General features: G+C 32.9%; 2 protein-coding genes and 1 long non-coding RNA gene across 4 annotated transcripts; 1 reads left to right on the forward strand and 2 right to left on the reverse strand.

The window, feature by feature from the left end:
- Positions 1–2,636: 2,636 nt before the first annotated feature.
- Positions 2,637–4,969, reverse strand: LOC108826034 (probable ADP-ribosylation factor GTPase-activating protein AGD13). Of its 2 annotated transcripts, none has more exons than XM_018599404.2 (9): positions 4,894–4,969; positions 4,458–4,536; positions 4,280–4,361; positions 4,032–4,107; positions 3,773–3,936; positions 3,528–3,678; positions 3,325–3,447; positions 3,141–3,236; positions 2,637–3,070 (listed from the first exon to the last, which is right to left on the reverse strand). In XM_018599404.2, exons 2-9 carry the CDS (start codon positions 4,495–4,497, stop codon positions 2,789–2,791), a joined length of 1,014 nt encoding a protein of 337 aa, XP_018454906.1. In that variant the 5' UTR covers positions 4,498–4,536; positions 4,894–4,969; the 3' UTR covers positions 2,637–2,788. The 2 variants fall into 2 exon arrangements, with proteins under 2 accessions (XP_018454906.1, XP_018454907.1); XM_018599405.2 differs by having other exon boundaries at positions 4,799–4,899.
- Positions 4,970–7,331: 2,362 nt separating this feature from the next.
- On the reverse strand, positions 7,332–14,823 carry LOC130499448 (uncharacterized). The gene is made up of 2 exons (XR_008938321.1): positions 14,330–14,823; positions 7,332–8,330 (listed from the first exon to the last, which is right to left on the reverse strand). It is a non-coding gene; the product is annotated as an uncharacterized LOC130499448 (long non-coding RNA).
- A 1,140-nt stretch (positions 14,824–15,963) lies between these two features.
- On the forward strand, positions 15,964–18,323 carry LOC108827279 (AAA-ATPase At1g43910-like). Its single transcript, XM_056994002.1, has 3 exons — positions 15,964–16,504; positions 17,131–17,680; positions 17,761–18,323. The coding sequence occupies exons 1-3, from the start codon at positions 16,056–16,058 to the stop codon at positions 18,154–18,156; spliced, it is 1,395 nt and encodes a 464-aa protein (XP_056849982.1). The 5' UTR covers positions 15,964–16,055; the 3' UTR covers positions 18,157–18,323.
- The last annotated feature ends 1,167 nt before the right edge of the window (positions 18,324–19,490 follow it).

The following is a 19,490-nucleotide window of genomic DNA, read 5'->3' on the forward strand; positions in this document are numbered from 1 at the left end:
AATTTTAACCAACATAGATTAGTTAAACCTAACCAGTAACATTTTTATAATATTTTTGATTATTCTCTTAATATAATTAGATCATATAAAGCTGAACCACTCTTAAATCAACGAGTTCCATATCATTTCAGACATAAGAAAAAAAGTATCCGACTCATTTACAACGTAAGCATACAAAGACCGTGTATGCTTATGCTCATTGATCTTCCAAAAACCAAATAATTGTGGCATAAATCAACATAGGCTCATGTTCGTATCACTAACTTTACTTTCATATATTTACTTTTCACCTACATCATATCACAACATACATAGTTATGCAAGAACATGAATTTTTTTTTGTTCAAACAACCAAATAATGGTAGCATATGATCAGTAGATTTTTTAAATATGTTTTTTATATATTACATTTTACGAGACTATGTGTATAAGTTTTTTTTTTTGAAAAAAGTATAACTATGTGTATAAGTTAAAAGGTAAAAGGTGTGACAAGGCAAATTATTATACTAAAAATGAAAGAAGATTAAATACAAACTAATAACAAGTACAACACAAATTATAACACTATTAAATTCTATATATATTTAATAAAATATTATATATATGTCTAATATGTATATATATATATAAATGTTACACAAAATATATAATATTATATACACATATTATATACCATATATTATTAATTGAAATTTGATAAATAAATTTCTGCCCTTTAGGGCGGGTCCTAATCTAGTTTCAATATAAAATTAACTTCATAAAATAATAACCTTACAAATATTATATTCTTTCCAAATATTTCGGTAAGAATACAATAAATATATTTCGATTATATATCTAGATTTTATATGCATATTATCACGTAACATATTAAAAATTAATTAAACATTATTCGTTTTATTTTCTTTCTCCTTTCTTTTTGTAAATAGTTTGTTTATCTCATTTCTTTATTTTTAAACAAAACACCAAATCTTTCATAATCATTGTTAATATCTTCATCTCTCTCATTCTTAAGAGATAACTAGATCTCGACCCGCACAACTGTGCAGGTGTTTGTTTTCATTTATTTTCATTTATTTTTATTTATTTTTATATAAACATTTTATTTTTAATTTTAAATTGGTATATATTATAATATATATGAGGTGTGTCTATTATTTTTTAAAACATAATAATTTTGCCGTTTATTTTTTTGTTCAATATGTTGTTTCAAATTTTCACATGTATTTGTATATTCTTCTATATAATATATTTTTGGATTATTATTTCCTTATTTAACTTACCAATATATATAAAGATTGAACATGACCCGCCTTCTCAAGGACATGTATATTTTTTTTGTATTTCTTTTTAAATTTTAAATTTTCATATTTCATTTATTTAAGGAACTATTATATCAATTTAAATTGATATTAAACATAAATATAATTAAAATTTTCAAATATAAAAATTATTTTTTTCAAAAAAAAATAAAACAAAAATATACCCAAGACTATCAGAATCTAGTGTATTATTAAAAGTGTAGATTGTAATGCTATGTTAAATATTATTAGGTATTTAAAAAATATTAGGTCAAAAAATAAAACACAGTTTTTAATAAAACACATTAAAACCTTAGTTAAAATAAAATAATTTGACATAAACCGTCCACTTACATATGTATTCTATTTACCTATATTATTATCAAGTGTTTGACCAAAATAAAATTATTATCAAAATGCTAATATCAAAATACGATCATGGTTCATTTTATTTGCCTATCTTATTATATATATAACTATCGACTGATAATTAACTGACAAAAGTGGTTTCCTAGAATTGTGGAATTATTTAAATTACACCAATATGAATCATTTATTAAGTATTCAAATATGTGTTTGTTAACTAATCCTGATTTTTAAGAATAATTTATTAGAAATAATATATTATTGAACCATATGTTTAGTAATTAATGAATGGTAAGTGACTTCTAGTTAAGGGTCTATTTTAAAAAAAATCACACATGAATTAAGGTTGTAACTTCTCTTTTAATATAATAAATTATATTGATTTTTTAAAAATTTATCTTTGATCTATTAAGAAAGATTGTATAGTTACGATTTAAAAATTGCCCAAATGTTGTTATCATGTTCTTTTGTTTTTATTTGTTTAAACTTGTCTTGCTGTTATGGTTAAAAGTCTTGCTGTTCCCTTTGATGAATAATTGATCAGCTATGTTTGCGTTCTGATTTGTCTTTGTTTTAAAGACAAATCGAATCTCTCTATTGCAATATATCGTCTTTGCTCTTTATTCTCATTCGTCTCTTCATTCATATATGTTTGCTAGTTACTGTTATCAAGGGGAGAATTATTAGACTTAATATGTGTACGTACACGTCTGTTTCTTTGCTTGAAATCCCTATGGTACCAGCTTATTTATAACTCTTGCTCCACGCTGGAGGTTGGAACCGAACGAGAATGAATGTATGTATTGCAAATTGAATACCAGCTTAGTTCCAGCTTAAAGTGATTGTTTGTTAGCAGCACATGTAGTTCTAAAACCTTATGTCTCAACTCTCGAGTTATTTTTCAGCGTCCGTAATTGGTTATCTAGCAGTGGAAGGGTTGCTCATACTCAATGGGTAGGTTGTCTTAAGTCCATCAAAAGCAAAATCTGTAACTCTGTAAGTATTACAAACACATGAAAGTAATCAAAGTTCCAAAATTGTCCCAACAGAGGCACAAATGAATGTATGTATTGCAAATTGTTCAAGTGTTTAAATATAAAATGGAATCTACTGCATTATTATTATTGGTCAAGTGGCAGCCATTCCATTTCCAGCTCTAATTCTCCAGACTCTACATTCTGAAGCTTGATCTGAACCTCCTGCTTCACTTTCCCATCAACAATGTTAATGATGCTGTCATCTATTAACGGATTATCATGTGACTTCAGCCATTTCCCAATCTGCATATCCCCAAACATCTCTGGATCCCCAAATGCCATTGCAGATGTTATCAGAGGCTGGATATCAAGTTCAGCTTCTCCCATTATGTCATCAGCAGAGAACGTGTCATAATCATACACTTCCTGCAATCACACAAAAACCCATAAGATATAGCAACACTTGAGGTGCATGCTTAGGATATAGTAGGCTTACCAATTTAACTGGACCATAGCTCTCAGGAACAGACAGCATGAGTTCTTGATTCCATACCGGGTTCAAGTTACTATTCACAACTGTTGTTTGAAGTTTCTGAACAATGAAAAAAAACTTTTTAAGATCCACAAAAGTCCATACATGCAGGTTAATACACACTAAAGTCTCAAAGAGACACACTTACTTGCTTCCCAAGATTCAATACAACATAAGGATCACTCGACATCATGTCTCTGATTGCTAAGTTAGTACCTTTCTTGACAGTCACCTTCAACAATCCAATAAACTCTACCATCCCTTCCTCAAACTGTCAAACTTATAAATCTCATCAAGAAGATTATATCAAGAAAGAAACTGTTGAGCATTATTAAAAGTTAGAGACTTTACGATCTTCTTTGATGATGAATTTGTTCGAAAACTATCCATGAATTTTGTAGAAAGATTTGATTTAAGAAAAGATGGTTTCTTTGTTGAGCCAGCTTTCCCTGATGTGATCCTCAAGCTTGGTTTCAGAAACTCTTGGAGTTCATACTTTGACCTAAACAAAAAAAAAGATTCAAGATCTTTGAGTAGTAGAGTAACTCATCAAGAAACAAAGATAAGAAGACTTTTGTCTTGTATAATAAGCTTACCTGATGAATCTCATACGCTGGTCATGACTAACATCAGGACCAGGCTTAGAGCTTCCTTCAGGTACAAAAGCTTCGTAGATTGAATTAGCAGAAGCATTTCCTCCAATCTCAATCATGGAGTCGACTTCCTCATCTGACCAATCATCAAGCGTCACAGACAGGACCTGTATAAAACCAAAAACTATATGTATGAGTACACACAACAAAGAAGATGATCATATATATTTGTCTGCCTTGTAATAAAAAAAAGTAATATCACCTTTGAGATATGAGTACCGAGGCTTCTATGCACACCGCAACACTTTAAGCAAATGAATACTCCGATGTTTGCTGATCTGAGGAAGAAGCAAACACAAAGATGCATAACTAAAGACACAAGCCTGATGCGGATGGATGGAGCTTCAATTACATAACATATCTTTGTAAGAAAATACTATACATTTTCAGATAAACGGACAAATAATAAACAGAATCAAAAGCAAAACATTGTGATCACAAACAACTTACGCCCATTTAGGATCAGGAGCGCTACAATCAGCACAGACTCGGTTATCAGGTTGGTTCAAAAGGTCTCTTATTCTCCTCTTACCTGTTGAACACGCAACATAACTATCAAACCCAAAATATCATTTTATCCATACCTAGAGAACATGTGAATCAAGAAGAAACCAATATTGTTCATTACCTGAGCCAGGCTTACCGAGTCCGGCTGAATAATTGCTCATTGCTCTTCTAAGAAACAACAATCATCAACACGAAGATCCCTACATTTTAACAAACCCAAAACAAAAAGAAATGACTAATCACGCATGTATATTTGTTGAAATTGAACCACATAAAATTTAAATATTTCTTAAGGGTAATCAAATTGATTTAACGATCAAACACATAATAAAAAGTCAATGTAGATGATCATCCTTATGTATTTTCAATTGTCACACTTATGTCAAAAGAAAAAAAAAATCGATCATTTAACATTCCTGAAGAACATTTCAATGCAAGCAAACTCTGAACAGGACAACGTACAGAGAGTGGATTAAAGATTCGAATGATCCTAAACAAGAAACAGAAACACATAAACAGAATTGAGAGATAGAGAGAGATTTTTCTGGTGTTCTTACAATCTTTGGGAAAGGGAGGATAGATTAGATAAAAGGGAAAAAAAAACGGGATATGGTGACTATATGCAGATGACGATTACGTGCTGACTTTTATTTTTAATTTTTAAAGAGTTTCCCTTTTTTTAATCAATAAATTGTTAATTTAAGAAAAAGCAAAAAAGAAAAAAACTCTTTCCAATCGTTTATGGTTCAAAGGTTTTGGTTTCTCCATTTTTTATTTATTTTGTAAAATGTGGAAATCAAAGAGAGAAACAGCTGTTGGTCAGGACTAATTAATATTGTTATCAAAAATAATAACAAATCACATTCATTTGGTAGTCAGTTTTCCTCCAAAGTGATGTAGTTGATAGGCCTGCAATTTTGGTTTACCAAACCGAGAGACTTTTTTTGCTCGACCAAAGTTTTCTAGAGGATTACTGAAATTAATATATTGAAATTGTGGAAGCCACTTTGGTCCAATGGTTTGACTAAGGGTTCATGTAATGCTTTTACATCCGGAAGTCTGGGTTTTAAACCCCAGAAAATAACAAATTATGCAGTTTATGGAGAAACGGATTACAGGAGATCTTCAGCTTGGTGCAGGGCGTACCATCGAACATGGATCTCATAGGACGGCTCGGAGAGGTGCAGTCAGGCGTGTATTCTCAGAAGATGGTAGAATTGTCGGTTGTATAATCGTCTTTGTAATATTCTCATCATTGTAATAGCATAATTAATCGATAATAATCGATCGAGACGTTAAAAAAAGCCATTTAAAATATGGTTCAGTTTCTGGATTAATTTTTTTATTTTTGTTTTTAACTAATCAGTCGAAAATGGAAAGGAGTAAAAAACTGTGGCCAGAAACTTGAAAATCTCCTCTTTTCAACTTCTCTTCCCTTCGGTTTTGTTGGTTGTATTCCTAAGTTCTTGAGACAGGGTCTCGAGTCTCAATAGTGGTATGTGGTTGGTTCGATCTGTCATCGTTTTCTGACCGTTTGTATTGCAGGAAACTTGCTCTTGTTCTTAGAGCAGTACTTCAAGGGGAAGACTATGAGTTTAGTGGTCTCTGAGTTCCGAGCTTTCCTCTTTTGATAACACAGTGTGGTCTCTTCTATCCCAATTTTGGTAAAAGGACAGTTGGTCTTTTCGGCAAAGCGGTTCCTTTTCTTTATGATGCAGCTACTTTTCATCTCCGGCAAAGCAGCCCCTCTTCAGCCCCATTTGTTATGTGTGTGTATGGAGCCTCACAGGTATGGCCCGCCTTCCCTTCGCTCAACATGTTTCTGCGTTGTAATGCATAGCAAGAGTGACAAAGAAAGCGAATGGGATGCTCATGCTCCTTACCATGAATAATCAGTCAAGTATCGTGCTGATGTCTCGTATAGAGCTGTTACCCAGCAGCTTGGTTGTGTTGCCTTTCGGATTCTGGTATGCATGGTTATATGACTATACTAATTTTGTTCAATTTCTTTGTTGTTTTTTGCTGGTTATTCCTATTCTTGGATTTATGGAATAAACATAATAATCTTAAAATATTTAATTTAATATAAATATTTGAATGGTCTTGATCTCCAACCATACTTCTGAGCCATTATAAACTTTCTTTTGCAACATTGTAAAATTTGACTATGTTCACTCGAACTGATTTGCTTTTTATATAAGTAAGATATTTAGTAAAAATAATCAAATCTTGATTTGTTGTATGTTTAGCCTTTAGGTTGACACCACTTTTCTTAGTTGCAGCGACTTGGGTATACATCGTTACTTCTTGGAATGTTATGATATTAATTATTTTGGGAATTAATAAATGTATAGTTTTTGTTATGATATTCATTATTTCTGAGAATATTATAAATGTAAGTTTTTTCTTTGTTTGCCTAAGTTGGAACGTCGTATACTTCGATTATAAGATGGAATTCAAACTACATATAATCGCCAAAAAACTACATATAATCCAAACTCTTACGAATAACTTTGGAAAATGTATTATCATACACATACCAATTATAGATAAGACATAAACGAACCATTTATTGGTATAGTTTAGGATTTCTCAATAAATAATTAATTTACCACAGCAAGTTTACAAAAAATTACAAACAAAAGTAGAGATGGTATCTCCAACAATACCAGAAAAATCAAGATCAAATTCAGACTTAACAAAGAAGGGCCAATAATGGTTTAGATAACAAGCCAAAATACAAGAACTATGTCTAACGAGACAACATGACAAATCTAATATTTTCTTAAGAAAATTTTAAAAATACATAAGGCATTTTCTTAACAAAACTAACATCTAAATTCAGATTGTCCATACTAAACAAAAAACAGCAATAAGTATTTTCTTCTTGAAAGGTTACAACATATGGAGTAGCTAGATCATAGACAAGACCATGTGCAAGATATCAAAAGAGTGTATCTGAAATTACCATCAAGCTACAATGCACAATGTGTAATGAAAAATGACCAATAGTTTTTTTGGTGAAAGGGTTTACGACCCTTAGTTCAACAATAATTTACACCGTCTTAGAAACATTACCTTCAAAGTATACAAAGCTTGATTGTTTACACAAATATCTCTGCTAGAGAGTCGAGAACTTCCAAATTAACAACTATTAGAGCAAAATTATGGTTTTTGAAACAAAAATAAAATTTCAGGCATAGAATAAATTTAGCCTACCTAAAAACCTAGAAGATTAAAACGCATATGATGTATCATGTATGCCTACAAAAGAGACTATTTGCGCATGCTAAATAAATACACTGATGACTCAGTAGATTTCCAAAACCATACATTTACAAACACTAGTACCACAACAAATATATTTTTGATTAGCGTGTGTGAAAAACTCAAGTCAATAGATAGCATTTATAATACAACAATCATAAGTATACGAACTATGATGCAGAAGGCAAAATTCCTCTGACAAACAAATTTGACTTTAGGATTGCAAATACATGATAAATAATGCAGAATTAATGGACATATGCAGGAAGCAAGATGCAAGATGCTAAAGACATGATGTAGGATACTAAACACATGATGCAGGATACTAAAGACATGATGCATGATGCAAGATGTAGGATGCGAGCTGTACGGACGTGATGCAGGATATAGAATTGTAAAGACGTGATGCAGGATGCAGAATTGTAAAGACGTGTTGCAGCCTGTAGAATGCAGTAACCAAAATTAATTATAAATTACAGGAGCGTCTTCTCCTATAATTAGAATGATCACCAAAGGAGTTAGTAGATAACACAAACAAAAAGATTCGAAAGTCGAATAAACTACAATTATAAATTGCAAAAGCCTCACTTAAATTCAAAATATATATCTGCGTGAGACTCAAGTAATTAGAAAGAGATTTGAAAAATACATACCTGTGACAGAAGTCTGCTAGTCTTGCAATCCCCTCAAAGTCTAAAAACTTTTGATCACGTCCTCAAGCACCATCCTGAGGAAATAAAAAAAAAATAGTATTTACTCATGTTCCTTGCAATGCCTAGATCATGAATCAGTTTTTCAAATTTGACAGTCTCTCTGTCGCTATATAACATGTGGTACAGTAGAGATCTGTAGTATTTTGAAGTTGTTAGTCATTTTTCCATCCAACAAACCACTTCAAATCTTGTGGTATAGAAAGCATTATGTCTGACTTAAGACTTCTTTCAGCTTTTGGTCTTTTGTTACACCCAAGAAGCCGAACACCAACCCATAACTTTTTTGTCTTTAAGACTTATTTAAATGTTGATCAAAAAAAAAAGACTTATTTAAATTGTAAAAGACCTACGGTTTACAAACGTATTAAGAATTCTTTTAATCTTATATTTATTTGTCTGAAGAGTTTGTAAGCCGTGGGTCTTTGAACTGTGACCTTGTCTTAAGTCTTTGTCTAAAGGCTTAGACTTTTATAAGCCGTGGGTACTGAAATAAAAATCTGTTTTTGATATGTAGTCTTTGTCTTTAGCTAGACTTCTTAAACCAATGGTCGTTATACTCCATTCCATCCAGATGATCAAAAACAGATTTTCTTAAGCCGTGGATAGTAGAGACTTCTAAGCCGTGGGTCTTTTAACCGACATGTCTCATATGGCTTTGTCAGAAGGCTTTGTTCTTAAGACGTTTGTAAGTCGTACGTCTTTTAGTGTTACATGTCTTTTGTCTTTAAGACTTTTGTAAGCCTTTCTTTGTCATAAAACTTTTATAAGCCGTGGGTCTTTTAACTGCATGTCTCATATGCCTTTGTCTTAAGGCTTTGTTCTTAAAACTTTGCCGTGGGTAGTAAAAATACTTCTAAGCCGTGGGTCTTCTAATCTTACATGTCTTTTGTCTTTAAGACTTTTGTAAGCCTTTCTTTTATCTTAAGACTTTTATAAGCCGTGGGTCTACATGCCTTTATGCATTTGTCCTAAAACGTAAGCCGTGGGTAGTGTGAAAGTAAGGAATCTGTTTTTGATTTGTAGTCTTTGTCTAAAGACTTACTTAATCTTTGGTCATTATACCCCATACCATCCAAAAATAATCAAAAACAGACTTTGTCTGTCTTTTTCTTTAAGACTTTTGTAAGCCTTTTGTCTTAAGACTTTTATAAGCCGTGGGTCAACATGCCTTTATGCATTTGTCTTTAAGACGTAAGCCGTGGGTAGTGTGAAGTAAGGAATCTGTTTTTGATTTGGAGTCTTTGTCTAAAGACTTCCTTAACCTCTGATCGTTATAACCCATCCATATCCATCCAAATAATCAAAAACAAACCCTTTCTCAAGCCGTGGGTGAGTAAATTTCTTCTAGAGGCAGCAACGGGACAGTGTTCCAAAAATAAGAATCTGACAGTGCACTATAGATTAGTGTCTGCCTATGATCTTTTTGGTTTTGAAAAACAGATTGTCTGTCTCTGTCTTTAAGATTTTTGTAAACCTTTTGTCTTAACTTTTATAAGCCGTGGGTCAACATGCCTCTATGCATTTGTCTTTAAGACATAAGCCATGGTAGTGTAAAGTAAGGAATCTGTTTTTGATTTGGAGTCTTTGTCTAAAGACTTCCTTAACCTCTGATCGTTATACCCCATATCCATCCAAATAATCAAAAACAGACCCTTTCTCAAGCCGTGGGTAAGTAAATTTCTTCTAGAGGCAGCAATAGGACAGTGTTCCAAAAATAAGAATCTGACAGTGCACTATAGATTAGTGTCTGCCTATGATCTTTTGGTTTTGAAAAACAGACTTTGTCTGTCTCTGTCTTTAAGACTTTTGTAAACCTTTTGTCTTAACTTTTATAAGCCGTGAGTCAACATGCCTCTATGCATTTGTCTTTAAGACATAAGCCATGGGTAGTGTAAAGTAAGGAATCTGTTTTTGATTTGGAGTCTTTGTCTAAAGACTTCCTTAACCTCTGATCGTTATACCCCATATCCATCCAAATAATCAAAAACAGACCCTTTCTCAAGCCGTGGGTAAGTAAATTTCTTCTAGAGGCAGCAACGGGACAGTGTTCCAAAAATAAGAATCTGACAGTGCACTATAGATTAGTGTCTGCCTATGATCTTTTTGGTTTTGAAAAACAGACTTTGTCTGTCTCTGTTTTTAAGACTTGTAAACCTTTTGTCTTAACTTTTATAAGCCGTGGGTCAACATGCCTCTATGCATTTGTCTTTAAGACATAAGCCATGGGTAGTGTGAAGTAAGGAATCTGTTTTTGCTTTGGAGTCTTTGTCTAAAGACTTCCTTCTTTGATCGGTATACCCCATATCCATCCTAATAATCAAAAACAGATCCTTTCTCAAGCCGTGGGTAGTAAATTTCTTCTAGAGGCAGCAACGGGACAGTGTCCCAAAAATAAGAATCTGACAGTGCATTATAGATTAGTGTCTGCCTATGATCTTTTTGGTTTTGAAAAACAGACTTTGTCTGTCTCTGTCTTTAAGACTTTTGTAAGCCTTTTGTCTTAACTTTTATAAGCCGTGGGTCAACATGCCTATATGCATCTATCTTATTAAAGTTGAAGTACCATTGAAAGTGTTTGGAAACAAGGATACAAATTTAAATAGAGATTGTTTGGACATAAGAATAGCAGTTCAAAATTAACAATATTAACGGTCCATTCCAAACTCATCGAAGCCCAATCTATCTTATTAATATGGTCGTAAATTTTGAACAACAAAAGCCCATAAATATAATCGAATGTAGTAATAACTATATATCCGAAAATTTAGCAAATATGTTAACAATAGTTTCCTGTCAACTATTTTTGCGTGATTGACAATGAGAATATCTTTTGCATTTAAAGTTAATAGTTATTAGTCAAAGTAATTACGCATATCTCGCAGCCATCAATGATATATCACCATTTAAATCACATACGTGCTCAAGAAGTATCGAACAGAATATGCGATCAAGAAGTAATAAAAGGAAAAAGTACCAAAAATTAAATACAGTATCGAACAGAATATGTCAATCAAGAAGTACTAAAAAGAATATTCTAACTTATACCAGTCCGAAAATCTAGCAAAATATAAGATTGAAATATCTCACATATCTTATTTCTATAACTCATCTTCTGTATTGATTATAAATAACGCCATCCTACCACGCAAAACAACACATTCACATTGATCTCCACATTTGGGCGTCATCTCTTTCCTCTGGAGAGGTTTGTTATTATTCTAAAAATATTTGAAACTGGATATTTCATATGTGCATCATTAACTTATGTATACTAATTGAAATTTCTGTGTTTGTATGTTTTCTACAAGGTTATGTTATTGAACTCAAACTCTCAAAAGGACTCTGAAGGATTTCAACTCTTACCGTAAAGCGCTAGGAAGAAGAATCCGATCTGAAAGACATCACATCTACCAGTAAGAAGTTGTGTACGAAGTCAGTGAAGTTGGAGAAGACAAAGTTACTAGAGACTACATGACTTATTCAGTTGTGTTATGATTTCTGCTGTTTCCGTTCTATTATTTTATTTTCTGTTTCTGCTGGTGTTTTTTTTATTGGTTTTTTATATTATAATCCCATGTTTTAGCATGGGATAAGACAGTTTGTTTCTTTAAAATAATTATGCAGTTTATTTCAGATCATTTCTTTTTATTTATTTATTTTATTGACTATATATTTTATTAGTGGTTAAAAAATCTATTAAACTAATATATTATGCAGCTATTAGAGTAAACAAACAAAACTATAACTGTTTGAATCCAAAGCACCCTAATCTAGACGTACTCATATTTCACCTCTAATAGGAACATGTTCTTACTAATAGTCGAGAATCTATACTATTAAAGAAGATAACTGTTTATGAATCCGCTCCTGAAATTTCTAAATAATTACAAAAATTGGCTATATTCCCAGTACTATTTGCAATCAATCAAAAGTTCTTATTTTTTCAATTACATTAAAGAGTATTTAACATAATTCAGTTCTTGGCCTTTTTGAAAATTTTATTTTCTAAATATTTATACCATATCTTTCCAAAAAATCTTTCACATTATTAATTATTTGAAAGCATTTATTAAATGAAACTTCAAAATAAAATGAAGTTAAAATAACAAATGGTTAAATCAACGAAATCATAATATGGGTCTGAATTATCTCAACTCTTTAAAAATAGTTTTATTTAAAATAAAAACTAAATCACATAAATTAAATTTAATAAAATTATTGAAAATATTTTGAAACGCACAAATGAATTTCTCAATACAAGAATGTTGAAGGTATAATATTTTATTTAAATTAAAAAATCAGTGTAAAATAAGTTTAACTTTGGTTTAAATAAATAAAATCATATTACGGATTAGAATTATTTAGAGTCTTCTAAAATTTAGTCATATTGAAAATAACAAAAATAAGTCATATAAGTAAATTTCATAAAAAGTTAAAATATATAATTTATCGAAAATCAAGATTTTTATTACGTAAAATAATTTCCAACAAAAAATATATCCGCCCTTTCTAAGGGCGGGTCAAAATCTAGTTTGTCTTTAAGACATAAGCCGTGGGTAGTGTGAAGTAAGGAATCTGTTTTTGATTTGGAGTCTTTGTCTAAAGACTTCCTTCTTTGATCGTTATACCCCATATCCATCCTAATAACAAAAACAGACCCTTTCTCAAGCCGTGGGTAGTAAATTTCTTCTAGAGGCAGCAACGGGACAGTGTCCCAAAAATAAGAATCTGACAGTGCACTATAGATTAGTGTCTGCCTATGATCTTTTTGGTTTTGAAAAACAGACTTTGTTTGTCTCTGTCTTTTAAGACTTTTGTAAGCCTTTTGTCTTAACTTTTATAAGCCGTGGGTCAACATGCCTATATGCATTTGTCTTTAAGACATAAGCCGTGGGTAGTGTGAAGTAAGGAATCTGTTTTTGATTTGGAGTCTTTGTCTAAAGACTTCCTTCTTTGATCGTTATACCCCATATTCATCCTAATAATCAAAAATAAACCCTTTCTCAAGCCGTGGGTAGTAAATTTCTTCTAGAGGCAGCAACGGGACAGTGTTCCAAAAATAAGAATCTGACAGTGCACTATAGATTAGTGTCTGTCTATGATCTTTTTGGTTTTGAAAAACAGACTTTGTCTGTCTCTATCTTTTAAGACTTTTGTAAGCCTTTGTCTTAACTTTTATAAGCTGTGGGTCAACATGCCTATATGCATTTGTCTTTAAGATATAAGCCGTGGGTAGTGTGAAGTAAGGAATCTGTTTTTGATTTGGAGTCTTTGTCTAAAGACTTCCTTCTTTGATCGTTATACTCCATATCCATCCTAATAATCAAAAACAGACCCTTTCTCAAGCTGTGGGTAGTAAATTTCTTCTAGAGGCAGCAACGGGACAGTGTTCCAAAAATAAGAATCTAACAGTGCACTATAGATTAGTGTCTGCCTATGATCTTTTTGATTTTGAAAAACAGACTTTGTCTGTCTCTGTCTTTTAAGACTTTTGTAAGCCTTTTGTCTTACTTTTATAAGCCGTGGGTCAACATGCCATTATGCATTTGTCTTTAAGACATAAGCCGTGGGTAGTGTGAAGTAAGGAATCTGTTTTTGATTTGGAGTCTTTGTCTAAAGACTTCCTTCTTTGATCGTTATACCCCATATCCATCCAAATAATCAAAAACAGACCCTTTCTCAAGCCGTGGGTAGTAAATTTCGTAAATTTCTTCTAGAGGCAGCAACAGGACAGTGTTCCAAAAATAAGAATCTGACAGTGCACTATAGATTAGTGTCTGCCTATGATCTTTTTGGTTTTGAAATCTTGGGTTTGACAAAAACCACAAAACAAAAGGCGTTGAAAGACTTTGTTAACTTCGTAGTTGAATTCAAAAACAGGACCAGTTAAAGAGGAACGCTGATGTCAAAACCCTAAGACATGTGTTAAATAAATAAATCATCTCAAAACAGAAACCGGAATAAAGCTTCAAAACAAATCGGAGCGAAAATCTAGCGTAGAAAGAGAATTTACCTTAAAGGACGGTTTGATGCGGAGCCAGGCTTCAAAACATAACCAAGAAGATCACAGCAAACTGCTTCATCAGTTGTAGTTTATGCCTTTCAGTTCTAGCATCTCTCTCTATCGTCAGCTTCTTTCTACTCACGGGAGGCTAACTGAACTCTTGTTCTGCTATGATCCTCTGAACAGTGTGAAGAGACATATTCTTAGATTCTGCGGAGACAAAAAAACAGAAACACCATAACCATGTTAATGGAAACTCTCGAACAATTTTAAATTATAGCATAAACTTGACCATGTTCAGACACTAACTAACTGCATAACATGTGAGAAATTAATTAAACAAGAGAAAAAAAATTTTTTGAGAGGGTTGCCCTAGGGGAATAAACATTTGCCAAGTTCAACGCTCATATAGCCAAACTTACAGTGAGAAGAGCTAACGAAACCACAAGGAATTCCTAAAATATAATACTTACAACACAAAGCTATGAATATAGATGAGAAGATTACAGTTTTTGTATGGTTCTAATCCATGCTAATTTTCATGCTCAATATAGATGAGAAGATTACAGTTTTAGTGAAAATATAAACTCAAAAATATCTGAACAAGACTATTTTTCATGCTCTGAAGCACCAAACTTCAACTAAATACCTGAATAAACCCATGCCTAATCGAAAATAATTATTTTGAAATGTTGGTTATAATTGAGTAAATTTAAGTTTATTTGTTACATTTGGATATTGATTAAATTGGCTTAATTTTGATATAAAAGTAACTGATTTTTGGTATAACTGGGTTTAGAAATAATTGAGAATACAATTAATCGATCGGTTGGTCAAACTGAATTTAACTGAATTAGTTTTCACTTCTCACGTATTGCTGATCGGTTTAATTTAGATAACATATATACCTGAAAACCAAAAATCTTGGTTCGGTTAGAGCGGTTCAATTTAAATCGCAGGCCTAGTTAATGATATTAAAAACTGTTTTGAAAACTTCATTACCTGCTGGCTCCTAGTTTTCAATTGGTTCGTACAGTCAACAACAGATTTAAAAATGTGGTTCATTTAGCATATCAATTTCCATAAGAGGAAAGCACCAACTTTATCTCGAATCTTCTATTTCTATAATTAGAAACTCGTAAACTTGCTCACCAATTTTTCTCTGATCTCTCTTTAGTGCGACTGTAAGGTATAACTAACGAAACAGAGTAAAAATGTTTACTCTCATTTTCACTTAAATTTAACCAATCAGATTGAAAAGAAATAAAAAATTTTACTCTAAAAATTGAATCTTTTCTGTCTTTTCTACTTTTATCTCTCTCTGAATAATAGGTATAGTGCCACACAAAAAGTAATACTCCCTCTGTTTCATATTAAGTGTCGTTGTATAAATTTTTTTTCGTTACAAACTAAGTGTCATTTTAGCATTTCAATACAAAATTTATTAATTTTATTCTGCATTTTATTTTTCTATTGGTTGAGATGTATGGATAATGATGTTTTTATATGGAAAATATGCAAAATTTAATAATTTTTTAATCCGTGTGCACAATTTTAAAATGACACTTATTCAGAAACAGAGGGAGTAAATCTTTACCCTTTTTTTTTTTCCATTTACTCTGTATTACTTATTTGTTTACCAGTCAAAGCTATAAAACACACGCAACACACACATCAGTAGCATTATGCCTTTATCACCACATCATATCCTCCACCACCTGAAACTGGTTTAACAATGGCGTCCACCACTTTCTTCACTCAAAAGATACCTTCTGTTTCTGCAATCTTCTCGATCTACACATCGGTCTCTGCTTTCACCATCCTCTTCCGAACCATCCTCAACGAGATCATCCCCATCAAAGTCCGTGACTTTATCGTCTCAAGATTCAAAAACTACTTCTCTTCTTACTTCAACCCGAACTTCACATTCATCATCGAGGAACAGTGCGATTACGTCACCAACCAGACATTCCGTGCAGCAGAGACTTACTTGCCGACCCTTCTCGCCGGAATCACCACCGGAAGTCTCCTCGTCCGTTCTAGCAACCTCAAGAACCCGTTGGCCAAACCCAAGTTCGGAATCCCAGTAAAAGCCAAGATCTTGGATGAGTTCGAAGGGATCCCTCTTGAGTGGACTCTTCTGTCTGAAAAAAATGAGAATCCTTACCAGCACCGACCAAAACGGTAGCTTTTTCAACATAAACCCTAAAGTTTAAGAATGTCATAAAAGAAACCCTATAGTTTTTGGATGTTAGCAAAAGAGACCCTAAAGTTTAAGGATGTTAGAAAACCCCCTAAAGTTTCGTGATTTAGTTCACCTAACTAAGTTTTCTGTTCTTTATGTTCTGTAATAAGTTGTAGCTTTCGACATTAGTTTGTAACTTTTCTCAACATAAACCCCAAAGTTTGAGGAAGTTAGAATAGAAACCCTAAAATTCTAAGGATGTTAGGTAAATACCTCTAAAGTTTTGTGATTTTATAATTCACCTGACTACCTGAGTCTAACTAAGTTTTCTGTTCGTTCTGTTGTTTTGTAACAAGTAGCTTTTGACATTACTTTGTAACTTTTTCAACATGAACCCCAAAGTTTAAGGATATTAGAAAAGAAACCCTAAAGTTTAAGGATGTTAAGAAAAAACCCTAAGGTTTTGTGATTTATCATTCACCTGAGTCTGTTCTTTATGTTCCGTGTTAAGTCGTGGCTTTTGGCATTATAATTTGTGACTTTTCTCAACATAAACCCCAAAGTTTATGGATGTAATAACTCGTTGTTTTCTTACATTAATTTGTAAATATTTGATGTATTTCAGATACTTTCATTTGACATGTAAGAAGGAGTTCAGGGACAAGATCATGTCAGAATACTTCACATACATTGCAAAGTCATCGTTGAAGATACTGAAAAGCCGAGACAATCTCAAGATCCATACTTACGATCCAAGCGATCATGCATGGGAATCAGCAATCTTCCAACACCACACAACGTTTGAAACCCTAGCAATGGAACCTGAGGTCAAGAACACTCTGATGCGTGACCTAGACGCTTTCTCCAATGGAAAAGACTTTTTCAAAACCGTGGGACGAGCTTGGAAACGCGGTTACCTTCTTTACGGCCCCCCTGGGACAGGGAAGTCATCTCTTGTTGCAGCCATTGCTAACCACATGAACTATAATATCTATGATCTTCAGCTTCAGAGCGTTAAAGACGATGCAATGCTTAGACAGATACTTACTACTACCGAGAACAGATCGATTCTTCTCATTGAAGATCTTGACTGCAGTGGAGCGGATGCTTCTTGTAGAAATGATGAAAGAGAAGAGGGTGAGAATCAGGCCAAGAACGAGAAGAAGGATCCTAAGGTTATACATTCACTATAATATGCAGAAAGTATCTCTCATTTGTGTGTTCTGATTCTTGTTTTCTTCTGTGTGGTTTTTAGGTAACTTTGTCTGGTCTACTGAACTTTGTAGACGGGTTATGGTCAAGCTGTGTAGAGGAACGGATCATAGTCTTCACTACGAACCATAAGGAGAAACTGGATCCAGCATTGCTGAGGCCAGGAAGAATGGATGTTCATATACTCATGGATTACTGTACCCCTAATGTTTTCAAGAAGCTCGCTGCATTGTATCTTGATTGTCTCAAAGAGCATCATCTGTTTGAGGCTATTGAGAAGATGTTCCGTGAGGTGAAAGCAACTCCAGCTGAGGTCACAGAGCAGCTTATGGTGAGCAAGGATCCTGATGTTGCGCTTAAGGGTCTCGTGGAGTTTCTTGAAAGCAGGAAGATGACTACAGAGAGTGAAGATTCTGAACCAAAAGAAGCAGAGGGATGAAGCTTGAAGGATCCATGGAAGTACTTTAGTAATAATTATGTAACTGGAGTTTAGTGACTGAAGCAGTTTAGTACGTGTGTATTAAGTACCTCAATTGTCACAGTTTCGTATTTGGGATTTTAGTAAAAGGGACTCTAAGCTAGTTTTTAAAAGTTTATTTTAAGATCTGACTGAAGCTACATATCCAGTTTCTTCATTCAAAATGCAAATTGGTCTTTGTCACTAGCTTAGCTGCATTGGTGCAAGTAAAAGAAATTAAAGGTTTCAAGTATGATCAGTAACAAGAATATACGCTTTTAGTGACCTTGGTTAAAGAACATAACTATAGGAAATAACATCCGCAATAGAAATTTTATAACTTTGTATAAATATAAGAAATTAATGAAATGCTTTCTATGATTAGAACTTTAGAAAAATAATATCGATGAAGTGGATTAATGTTGATAATGTTGGTAATAATTATAAGATTGATCTTTCAATCTGATGTACTTATAGGCTAGCTCAGTGTGTGTGCTTTTATGTCTCGTACGCAATTCCGAGCTTTGCTTATTCATTTTTTTATCAACTTAATCAGACTTAACTACTTTGTGTGTTTCGGATGCACGTGCACACCTAATTCTTCAGACGACACTCATTATTTGACTGGTTCAATCTTGTTTTAATGAGGTCTTTATTGTTTTTTTTTTCTTCCACTTCAAACTTTTCATTAGCCAACAAAGAATTTATACATGATTTTCACCACAGTAGTGATTCAACCACACTTTAGGCCAATTGTATCATGTTTAAATTTAATAAAATTTCATCAACTACACAATATAATCAAAGAAGTAAAATAATCTACCTTTCTTTGAGTAAGACATCTGTAGAAAGATCTCCCCAGATTCTTGACAGTATCCGCCGTGAAAGTGGTAATTTCAGAGCCGCAAACACATTTCCTCGGAATGCCACGAATAAATGTCGCCAAAGTTGAGCTCTCAGACGTCGAATCCGAACTCATCTTCGTCCAGAGTGAAGCAAATCGAGTGAGATTTGAGATTTTTTTGATCTAGGGTTCGTAGTGGAAAAACCCCAAATCGATTTTGGGAGATAAAGAAGAAGACTTCTTTTTTTTAATGGTGCAGGAGACGAAGTCGTTTTGATTTAAACAGCAATTAACTGCGTTATACGGTCAGTTAGTCTAATTAACGCCTGGTTCAAATTGATCCATTCGGCAAAAAGGTTGAGATTTTTATTGTTGTTTCGAAACGTGGGATTATAATGGTCCAAATCGAAAAAGTCAGGATTTGTTTAACATTTTTCCCAAAAGAAATCCTAAAAAATCCTAATTTTATTGA

Source organism: Raphanus sativus, chromosome 9, assembly GCF_000801105.2.
Source record: "Raphanus sativus cultivar WK10039 chromosome 9, ASM80110v3, whole genome shotgun sequence".
Lineage (NCBI taxonomy): Eukaryota > Viridiplantae > Streptophyta > Magnoliopsida > Brassicales > Brassicaceae > Raphanus > Raphanus sativus.